Genomic DNA, 12234 nt, shown 5'->3' with positions numbered 1-12234 from the left:
GCCCTTATTTCGAATACCCTTATTTCAAGGAGGTAGGATTTATGTATTTGTCACTAGCCGAGGCTATACTTAAAAGAGTCTCCAAATTTAATTAGAGGAGAAGCTGCAGCCTGTAGTCTCCCCATAGGCATTAAAGCATTGTGTTAAAAGAGTTTAAACGTCATAATGAAGTAAGTTAAGAATTTGATATCTTTTAGCTCTGACAGGACATGAAAATATTCATGCTATTTTCTTTTTAGTGATGAATACTTCCAGTTCTATATGCTTTTGTTGTCTATGTCTTTTGTTGCGATCTCTACACATGCATATTTTCTATTTCTGAACCAATGTCGTAGGATTTTTCAATTCTCGATGGCATTGCAATTTTTTATGCTTAAATCAATAACTTATTCACATTATTTCATCATAATTTTCGAAATTATTGTTAATGTATATGGGAGGTTTGAAGAAAACTTTGAAATAAGTTTGTAGCATGTAGTTTAACATAATTGTTTTAACTTACTTTGTGGCGTGAGCTGTTCTCATTTATAAGCCTTAACTTAAACTGTGTTAGTTGCTTCTAAAAAATTCCTTCCTTTGCTACTCTTTGCCTCAATTGGGCTATATTTTATACCTAAACATTTTTCTTTCATTGAAGTAATTTCAAGTTAGGCTAATTGGATGAATTGGCATCTTTTGATATGTAGTGGTTATTCTAGTTATTAGTTCAAATTATTTTCTTTCCTATGGTTTTAGTTGTTTTTCTCATAATGCCTTTTTGAGTTGCAAATTGTTATCCCATATTTCATTTGAATCGACGGGCAGCCATTGTCAGATGCTGACATTTATCTCCCATTCATCTGTCATTGGGATTTTTTTTTATTTTGGTGGGTGGTTGTTAGCTTCTCTGTATCATTTGAAGTGAAATTTGATGAGTTCTGCTTCTTGGTGGAATAATGCTTTTGTATCGCTGTATTATAGTATCAAAACCGATTCTTGTTTTGCATGTACATACATACTTTCTAACAATTAGTTAATCTTTTTACCTTCCACATTGTGCAAGTTTATTAAATATGTTGAGATATCTGAAACATTAGAGGATATTATTTTCAAGTTCCATTGAGTGAGGTTAAGAATTGAATAACACATTTTTGTTATTTTTCTCCAAAAGATTGCTCTGATGTATCAAATTGATAAAATGTATTTTGCTTTGGGTTAAATTTAAAATGTTAATTAAAAAATGTCAATTTTACTGAAATTCCCATTTGTGTTGAATAGACGCATTCAGTTTAATTGATAGATTAAGGTACCCATTTTTGTTGCAATGTAATAATGAAAATAATACTCCTCCAATGTCAAAAATGTTGGTAGTGAAGCATAGTTAAGCTTTGGTGCGACATTTTATTTGCTATTAGTTTTTGGATCAAAATGGAATTTTGATGGTTTTTTAGTTGTTTGGCTTTTTGTGCGCACAAAAGAATTTTTAATGCTTAAAAGTTAAGTGTATTATATTTTCTCTTGTGTGACTGCTCATCATTATTATTGGGTCCATCATTCTTAGTTTTTTCTAATATGTCACAGTTGGTTGACTGCTTTAGGTAGTGATCCTGGATATTGTATTTTTCTGGTGTCAATGTATCATTTTTTGAGAGAGAAGAAAAATAATCTGCAGTGGTCTTTAATTTTGTATTCAAATGTGATACTACATCATGTGAAATTAAGCCATAATTCTTTTAAAGCATTCTTGTGTTTTTTGATGGTGGCATATTCAATGTTAAGTTGAAAATTTTGTTGGGTGCCAATATTTCCTGGAACTATTAATATTTAGTCTATTATGGGTGCATGATGTTAAATAAGTACCTGTCTCGGTAATTTAAATAATTACTCATTATTAGAATTGTTCATGAAAGTAGCTCATTTCCTGCAGTTGTTTATTCTATTCCAGTATCAATCTTGTTATTTTTCTCTTTAATTTTAGGAAATTTCACCTTTGTTCTTCTCTACATATTTCATGCTCTGTATCCCTGTAGAATCATATTGAATCATTCAGTTACTGTTTTCTGGTGGTTTTTGTATGCCCAGTTACCTAGTTTTTCTTCCTCGGTCATCACTTAATAATGAATAGACTGTCATTCATTGATTCCCTCGTCGCAGTCATCGATTTTACTCCCCCAACTTAAATTGATTCCTAGTCTTCTTGTTAGTGTTGCCATCTAAGTTGTTATCATCAGCTATGTGAGTGTGTACTGTCTCCAATATTTCAATTGAGTTTTTCTTTCGTCAGGTCTCATAGTCCGAGTGAAATCTTAGAAAAAACTATTGTTGCTATATTTTTTCTGCTGTAAAAGGTGGTGATCTGCTCACGGAACTGTTTTGCGGTTTGTCAAATTTACGGTAAATTTTTCTGGTAGATTTATATTATTGAACACTGATAGTTTCACCGTCTTTTTATTATTCTCAAGTTAAACTAAGGATATTGATTTATATGTGTCAAACCTGATGGTAGCATTTGATTTAGAAATAGTAGAAAATATTCAATATAATATGGACAGATTACTAAATAGGTAGTGATGTAATCTTAAATACTTCTCAAAATCATCTTTGTAATGGCTTTCAAATATATTGGTGCACTATTTATGGCTTATCTTGGACCACAAACCAGCTGTCATATCTTATAAATGAATTCTCTCCAATGGAATTTATTTTCTTAATTCATTTTGAGTGTAGTTTTGCCGAACTAAAATGTTGAGCATGGACATAATACCACTATGATTTATAATTTGCCTGTTGTAAAGGTTGTTATGTCTTACTGGTAAATGAAGTTATTTGGGGTGTGGAATTGTATTTGAAGGAGGTGACCTACAGATGAAGTCATTTATGCCATGAGGGAAGGGTGGAGAGAAAACCAGCATTGGCATTAGCCTGCTCTAAATGAAAGGCATCAAGGGGACCACACTTAAATATCTCATCAGATGGGTGGAGTGGTGCACTCAAAGTGCCCTCCACAAAGCAGTTGGGCGGGAAGCAGGCAGTTTCTGAGACTCTGTTACTGTCGGGATACTGTCAAGTTTGCCCCCACTGGGTCTGGAAACCCATAAGCTACTTCACCAACCTGATCCTCTAGTCATTCAGGTTTATCCTTGGTTAAAAGTTTCTTAGAAAATTCTGAACTCAAGTGAAAATTATTTTGTATTATTCTTATTATTTGTTTTACCTTCAATCATCTGGGTGAAGCTACGTGTTACAATTATTTTTTTATAATAGTGCTTGAATGCTTTTTTTTGGGAGTGGTACTTAATGGTGGTCCAAAAATTTGAAGTGTTCTTATTTTTCTTGCCTCTCCCAATTTGATGGAGAACAATTTTTGTCTAAAATCTGTTCAGCGTGACTATTTGAAGCCATAGGTTAAGCAGCTAGGGTGGTGGGAAATATATTTCAAGTGGTGTGGGTTTAGATTAATGCAGTTGAACATTCTACCTGATATATTAGTATCCCATCAAAGTGAAATTAAGGTTACTGAAAGCAGTAAATTGGAAGGCCATTGACCGCTATGAAGAATAAATCAAATGCATATCATAGCAATTGAGTGGGTAAGAATCCAAGGGATACAAGTGATTTCCTTTTACTAAACAGAGTTATGTACAGAAATCAGGTAAAGGAAACAAACGAGATCAGTTACATCTTTAGTGATGCAATTTATTTTCCACACGATGTCATCTCAGAACAGAGACTCACTCGTATCCATTGGTAATCAAGTTTTTGTATATTTCTTCCAGCGATTAACTCTACCTAACTCAATTTAGAAAAAAATCACTTGTATGTACCCCTTGGCTTCTCAACCCCTCAATTATTCACTTTGTGCTATCATCATTGTGCCTGTTTGATACTCCCATACTCCTTACTTTGTGAATAATTGTATTAATATTCCATTCCTTCACATTTTGTGAAGAGTATCAACATCACATTCACGTTGCAATTCAACAATACTGATTCATATAGATCACATGATGATGAAGGTTCCAGGAATTTTTTAGGACTTAGGTAAAGAAAACTGATTATGCAGAAAGAACTCATAGATATCACAAGACACGTCATGAATGTGGCCATGATATGGATGCTTACAAATTGAAATCTAAGTATGGTAAAATAGCTTAGCTTTTTATGACATAGCTTTTTAAGCTACCATAAGTAGCTGTTTTAGATGTGATGTTTTAACTTAAATTTAATATATATTATTGCATATCTGTTGAAACCTAATTTGATATCATCATTTGGCCTCGGCAATGTCAGTTGGTGTTAGGTATTGCAATTCATAAATACAGAGGTACAGCTTTTTCAGATGCATTAGGGAGTTTTGTGAAAATTTGAGCCTGTCTAATGTTAAAGAATGAAATTTTTTGTCTCGGTGTGTAATCATAAATTCAGTTAAGAAAAGGAAGTGCTATTTAATTGGTAATGGGTGTAAGAAATTGCCAATAAATATAAATGATTCATACCTTTTGCATAAGGCTAAGACCATTCAAGATAATTACTTGCTTCAAAGGCCGTACGAAAGGGTGCTTAAATCAATAGGAATTATCCTTTAAGGCCCATTTTGGGTAAAAAGTTCTCTAAGGCCATTCTTCGTGGTATCCTTTTCCTTGCAATGCATCATGTGACAAAGGTGGCAAGCTCCAAATGGCCATTTCATCTTGCTCATGTATGAACTACATAGTATCTCTGTGCTATTTGTTTTGATTAAAAAGTAACTGGTGAAGTATCTTCACTTGGTTTTTTATACTCTAAAAATGAAAATTATTTTCTCATCATTTCTTTACAGGTAGTCCCCATTTTACAGTTTTTCATTACTTACTCTGTTATTCAATACTTATAAGTCAAAAGTCATTATGGAAAATCTTATTGACTTGAAGAAATGTGAGAAGTAATGCTTGGCCTATGACATTCAGATGTCTTGAAAAGGTAAATCCGATCTCTGGATTGTTCATCCAAATTAACAATGTAGCCACCTTAGATTTTCTCTCTATTAATTTTCAATCAAAGCAACTTAAATCCTAACTTTGAATGAAATGATGCACCAACACGGAAAGGCATGGCAGTAATAAAAGTTACCTTTTCAAAGAACCACTTCTGCAATACACAGTCACATGCTTAGGGACTTAATTGCATGACCTTTATATAAAATGTTTTCTCTTAAGTGGTGTAGTCGCTAAGGAGGCTGTGTTTGAACAAATCATTGTAGGCTGGTTAGAGATTGACTAGAAACTACCTTCACAGAACACTCTCGTCGTAATTATGTTCACGTCTGTCTAGTTGTCTTAGAAGTTCGCTTAAGCTTTAGCACGGTACACATTCAGTAGGTTTGGTTCACTGGGGATTGTTGAGGTCACGGTGGGGTTGAGGCCACTTTGTCAAAATGTATGCTTTGGATCCTTCTTGTTCTTCCTTGGAAAGGAAGTTTTATGTTGCATTGGGGCCATTTTTAAACACATCATCATTAGCATGCTCTTGGGCAGGTTAGCAATTTGGAAGAGGTGTCACATTTTAGTACCATGTCTTATTTTCTCCAGTAATAGCACCTATCTCATTTTAATTGTTTTTCTTTCACTTTAATTTTATATTGATAGTGTGTACACTACACTACTTTGGTAGCATTTTACAACCCGGCAAAGTAATAATGAATACCTTGGTTAAAACTAGTACTTAACTGGTAAATTCTCTTCTCTCTATCGATTTAGTTCTGTTTTTCTTTCATTTTGATGTGTAGTAGCGGTATTTCTGTATGTATGCATTTTTGATGCACATTGTTATGTATAAGCTGTGTAAACGAAGAGTTCAGTAATCTGTAGCAATTTAGTTAGTACTTCCCTCTGGAGTGATGGAATATTGTCCCTCTCATTTCTTCCTTTGTAATAAACTGTAACTTCCTCAGTAACTGTTATAAGCTGTAGGATGCCTCTTTTTGTTGAGAACTATTCTCTACCATGTTACTTTGATCACATCAGAGATATTACATATCACATAGGATACTTAAAAGTCTGAATGTAAAGGGATATTGACTTTGATTATTGATAATTGCTCTTATTCATTAGTGATCGAATGATTAAACTCAACTCCTGTTATGTCAGAAATCAATATGTATCAATTTTGTAAGTATAAGATACTATTACTATGCTTAGTTATTCTAGTGTGTTAACTACTCATGTTTTATGGTTTTGTGAAATACCTATCATTTAAATACAAAACTTTCATTTTATGATGTGGTTGAAGTATGAATAGTTATTGTGTATGTGCATCCATAAGTATCAGCTTTTAGGGTTATTTTTAATTACATTGACGAGGTAAATTGAGTCTTGTATTTTTGAGCCATCATTTCTTGGTGGAAAAATGTCAGCAATCGTTTTTCTAAATACATGTGGCGTTTCAGATGTTCTGAATCAGCCTAGTTTTCTATATTTTACCTAGCATTTGGTAGGCCGTTATCAGTCCTATCTACCCACATGTCTTCCCCAACTTCAACATTTTTGTTTGGTCTTCTTGATGCTGCTGCTGCTGTGGTCAAAAGCTGAAGCTGGTAGCATGCAGAGAGTCTTAAACTTAATGATTCTCATAAAGAAATGTGCCAGCTCAAGGTATAATTCTGTCTTGGAATTAATTGTAACCATGCATATTGGTTGACACCTGTTGTAACTGAAATTAATAACTATATAAAACATGTGAAATGGAACTGTGGACATACTCCATAACACAGATAAATGGACTCTGTGAATGTCTTCTCTCAAAAAATGATACAATTGCCAATTATGTACTTATGTATTGCTTCCAGGAAACTCATCAAAGCAGTCTACCCAAATAGAAAGCCCATCATATGTTTAAATTTCAGAAATTATATTGGTTCATGCATGCGTAAAGAAGTACAAGTGATCAAACTTAATTAGGGATCTGAAGTGCCTTGAGGTCTGCACCAAAAGCCAAGCTAGAAAATATTCTCCCAAACAAAATAAAAACTACTTAGCATATAATTATAACTCCAAGGAAACCTGGGGATCTTATTTGTTTATCCAAGTTAAAAATACAGCTATAAGTGGGGCAGCTGATATGGAAGTGTTATAATTATCCCTGTTTGGAAATAACTGGGCTTTAGTCTTTAAAAACTTTCTCTGTAGGTGACGTGACTTTTTCGTGGAATGTGGAGGGTGTATTAACGATTTTCCATGGGTTTTGCTAATTCTTAATGACACTGACTAGCTTTGTCTTAGATTCATTAACCTGTGGTGCAGCTTTTATGGGACATGTATTCCAGGAGCTGTACAAATGTTTTCTGTAGACTGAAAGAGGGAAAACAAGGTCTTCATTGACATAAGAGGTACACTGACAAATCTATGGACCGGCTTACCCGGCTTGTAATTGGGTGTTGCCATTCTCCCAGCAATACAACTTCCAGAGGTAAGATGCTCTGTTCCTTAAGGCTTTGCTATTAACCCTTTACACTGTTGAGGCACGCTCGTGAAACTATTGATTATCCAAGTGTCAAAAGCACATTACTGTATCAGAGGACATACCTTACATGGTAGTTAGAGTCTTGGCATACATGTTAATTCATCATTTGAATATTAAGAACACAATTGCATTCACACTTGGTGGCTCGATTGCATGATGTTATCGTACCTATTGTTGTGCTGAGTAATGCTTTATGATATCAGTAATTTTCTTAAGTCCTACTTCATTGGATTAAATGTTGGTGCAATTGAGATTGATGTAAACATAGAGGGATGTGGGTTCATGCACATGAGATGGCAGTTTTGGAATATCTCAGCTAAATGGATTTCAAGTTCTTTTTGGGAAAATTAATCTTCTATTATCTATCCATAAAATATTTTCTAATCTTGGAGTTGGATTCAAACATCCTTCGTGTTTTGATGTTTTATTATCCTCTGAATTAATTTTTAAATGTTGCTTGTTGGTATCGGAACTTGGAGATTCCGTGATTGTTCTTATTGTAGAGTCATCATGTTTTTGAAGTGACTGTAGATAAGATTTGTGAGCTTCGACAAGTGGCTGCATGGTGGCTTTAAAATAATTAAAATTAATTCCTGTAAAATAATTTCTTCAGTGAACCCAATGTGTAAAATTTTTCACGATTCGAATCAACTGAGAAATTTGTTCACGAATCCTTCATTTGATGGTAGGATGCCCAGATTAGTTCAGGCGTATAAATCATGATGAATATAGCTTCAACATGGGCCTTCAATTTTTATGAAAAGAAAAGGTTGATACATCTGGAATAAATTCTTTCTTTGTGATTGCGAGGGAATTGCTGGTGCTTTAGGGAAATCTCCAAATTAGTCTGAATTTTTCCTGAGGACTCCATTGGCTTTCTTATTACTCTTCATCCTTTCATAGTACACGTGACTCTCAAACCTAAATTTTTCTGGCTTACCGAATATATGTTACTTTTGGGGATAGATGAATTAGGCTTTGGGCTGTGTTCTGAATTGTGCTTCGTTGAGTCTCTTAGAAATTGGTCACTTTATAATAGGGTTGAAAGTAGTCAGCAGGAAGTAGTGAATAATATACATAGTTGCATTATAATTTTCAAACACTGCCATCAAATTTTCTGATCTCTATTTAAACTAGATCCCATGAGAATTCAAATAGTGTGAAAGATCATTTTTTACCATAAGTTAAATTCGCTGCAAGATATAGGTAACCTATAGGGTGGTCAGAGACTTCTCTTTCAAGGTATTCAACTTAAAATCAAGGCACACATTATTACTCGTTTCTTTTATGACTAGTCAAAAAATAGGAAAATAGACAGGGTATAAATCTAATTTTTCATTCTAAGCTAAATCTCTTTAATCTGGATTAAGATTCTGGGCCAGGTTAAAGTGTGTAGCTTATTCATAGCATATTAGTTGAATAATAATTTGTGACGATAGCAATGAAGATTCAGAGACTCGAATTTTAATTGAATTTGTTCAGAATCTCTGTGATAGAGGGTTTGATATTTCAAAAAGTGGACCTAATATTTTTTTCTAGAGAGGCTGTGCATTTAAGCAATAGGGCGCTGATGTTCCTAGTTAAGGATTGGCTCAGTTTTGCTATTTCATCTTATGGATATTATCTCATCTTCGTTCTTTCGTCTGGGCTAGAGGAGATTCAGTTCATTTATTTTTCGTTTCTGACTCCACTTTAGTTCATAAGCTTCAGTTTGGGTTTTATGAATAAGATATTGGTAAATGATTGAGGATTTCTTTTTCTTTTCAAATGTTGCAGTTTTACCCATTTGCTGAGATATGTGTTTTTCCCATTACAAGTATATATTTTCAAATTTCACTCTAAATTTAACTGAAAATGCCCTATATTAGGAGGCTGCATATTTTTCTTTAGCAATATAAAACTGTGGAGCTACTTAGAAATCTTCAATGCGTGTTCAATTTCAAAAATTTTCATCAGTATTACACTATTTCATGTTTTACCAAATGTGCAGAATTCTGTTGGGTGGGTGGAAGGGATTTTATTGGATTGATAACTCAGGTTAAATCATGGGGTCCTTTTTTTATGAGTCCAGGACTATTTTCTGTTGTGAACTTCATATCCCCTTTAGATGCATTTTAATGACAGTGATAGGTATTCCTAGGTTCGTGTAAACACACTCCGAATTATTGTTTGTAGGATTTTGATAAAACTTTATTTAAAGGAAAGAAAATTACTTATTTAATGGTGATTTGGCAATGTTGGTGTGTAATGGAAGAAATGGAATTTATTTGTTATTACTAAGTTATTTTCCATCTCACTTGCATTCTGGTGAGCATAGACTTAGGATAAATTGTTGGAAGCTAGGTTCGTGACAAAATAAAGTCCAGGCATTACCTTTGCTTGCAGTCTACAGACTCAAAAGGCAAAGTAGGCATAAAATGAGATAATATTCTTGGTTTTTACATATTGCTGTGCTTGTGCGATTGGCAGTGTTTGTCATTATTATAAGTTTATTTTTCTAAAAGTGGTCCTAGGTTTACTTTTATTCCTTATATTTTTTAAAATACAGAAAGGAGTCAAATGTTTTTTTTTGTTTTGCCGAACTGGCTAATTGATGCTTAATTAGTGAAAACAATGTCATTGTGGACATCTAAATAATCAAAGTAGGCAAATTTCATGAGAAACTTTCATTTAAATTCAATGACAACTTTTTATCATTCAATGGAATATTTGTCTGTACAGAATTTCTGTCAACACATTGCCTGTTGAGCTCTCAAAGCAATGACACATGGTTTTTTTGAAAGTATAATTTACCTCTAACTCTCTTGCGAAAATATTATGAATTATATGTAATTTCAAAGCTAATCTTTGATGTAATATGCAGACTATGTATTTCTTGATAGAGGGACTTTACTTATGCTAGTCTATCCCTGTTTTGTAGCATCGATGCCAATGCTCGACTATTTGATATTAAAGTAGAAAATGTTTCATTGATCAATCGACATTTAATGCTACACCTCCTATCCTAATAAAAAAAATTATTTACTTCGAGCTTACATCAGTCATATCATTTAGAACTTGCAGGGCACAGGCATTTGAAATATCTTACCTTGGATACTGATGAGAGACAAATTTGAGGCCCAAGCTGGTAGATGAAGACTTAATAACTCCTTTGCAATCAAAACTTTCCTTGCTCAGAAAACTAAATAAGAGGTAGTAACACGAAGGAAATTAGTAAAATTTGTGATTCAAACATTTTTAGTACCATTAATTTAGTTTATTTAATTCAGGAGGACAGAAGAAATGAGATGAGGATAAAAAACACACAGCATATAAATAACAGCCACATTTGTAAAGGAGAAGATTTTAGAAGCCAAATTTTAGGTTTAAAAGTGTGGCTTAGTAGCGACTTGACCTGGGAACCTTCCTATTTCATTCATGTGGCATGGTATCTGGAATGCCATCGGAATTTTCTTGATTCGAGTCTATTGCCACATTTGTACTCCCTTGATTTCAGCTTCTACCATCATATGCTTCATGGTTATCATTGTCTATGGATTGTTGTGTTCTTATTTACCTCTCTTAGATTCTCTTAGATCGTTCTCTTAATTTTTGCCGCCCAGAATTTATTTAATACATTTCAGGGGGTATGTGAATGGACGAATGAGCTAAATTTGCACCATTATTTTTGCTCATTGCAAGGGTAAATAGTAGTGATCAAAACTAATCGCATAGGGTAAATAATTACATAATCGTAAAAAATTGAGTAGCTATAAAGCAACTGCATTCATAGAAAAAATATATTTTCCGGGTTCCATTTATCTGCAGAGAATGTTTAGCCCTCCATTCTTAGAATTAATTAAAACTTCTTTTACTGTCCACTTTTTAATTGTGATAGTTTTTTAACTACCTGTTTCGAAGCATATCATCATCCTCCTGTCCATTTAATATTATTTATTAATTGAGCTGAGGATGGTGCTATGAATCCAAACGTGTCGTGAATGTAAAACTTTTGCAATTGAAAAGAGAACTGTACAAAGGTTTTATTAAGTCAAATCATCTTTTTGTTTCTCCATATCTCATCTTATATGGTTGAACATCTATTCTTGTCTTTCTCATGGATTGTAATGAGCATTTGAATTATTATCTGGTTATTAGTGAGCATATTAAGGAAGTATGAAGGTAAGCCTTATTTCTTTCCATGATCACTTGGATCAATCTCCATGCCATTAAATTTTTCATTGCTGAGTAGTTAACTTAAATTGTATTTTTCTCAATCATTTTTTACTCCCTCATGTGGATAAATATGGCAGAAATCAAGAAATATACCCGTGCATCGGTTATAATGACTTCCAAAGTATGAAATAGTTTCTCTAATGTGAGCATCATACATTTTTTCATATTACATTTCAAAAATGGAGCTCGCTGCTTATGGTAGTGACCTGGTAGGATATCCGTTTATTATATTGCTTAGGGAGTGTAGTTCAAATAATTTTTTTTCATTGGTGTTTCCAAGGTCTGAGGCCGATGAGTCGTGGAGAAGTGCCTCTCTATTCACCACATTTTTTTAGTGACAATCTATGCACACACAACTACTATCTTATGTAACGGCATGTGCTTGCATGTGACTTTGGCTCTCAGTGTAATGCACCATTTGTCTTCATTTTGCTTATCTTAAGGTGCTGGAATGGGCATGCTTCTTTTTGGTTCTTCATGTGGGTCCCTCATGAATTTCCTGTTAGCATTCGGTGATCATTTTGTGAGAAATTAAGTAATTTA

General features: G+C 33.6%; 1 protein-coding gene across 7 annotated transcripts in view; it reads left to right on the top strand.

Moving 5' to 3' along the window:
- LOC124171823 (ras-like GTP-binding protein Rho1) overlaps window positions 1-12234 on the top strand; it is a 72692-nt gene that overhangs the window by 46004 nt on the left and 14454 nt on the right. For 2 of the 7 annotated variants that reach the window (XM_046551165.1, XM_046551168.1), the window contains exon 2: window positions 7280-7422. The exons of 3 other annotated variants lie outside the window; for them this stretch is intronic. In XM_046551165.1, the coding sequence (XP_046407121.1) occupies window positions 7359-7422 (64 nt within the window). In that variant the 5' untranslated portion in view covers window positions 7280-7358. Of the gene's footprint in view, window positions 1-4798; window positions 4939-7256; window positions 7423-12234 lie in introns of those variants that run through there. 2 more of the 7 variants (XM_046551171.1, XM_046551166.1) reach the window with 2 other exon arrangements.

The sequence above is a fragment of the Ischnura elegans genome, chromosome X, assembly GCF_921293095.1.
Source record: "Ischnura elegans chromosome X, ioIscEleg1.1, whole genome shotgun sequence".
NCBI lineage: Eukaryota > Metazoa > Arthropoda > Insecta > Odonata > Coenagrionidae > Ischnura > Ischnura elegans.
The sequence above is the reverse complement of the archived record's forward strand: the minus strand, read 5'-3'. Positions and strand labels throughout refer to the sequence as shown.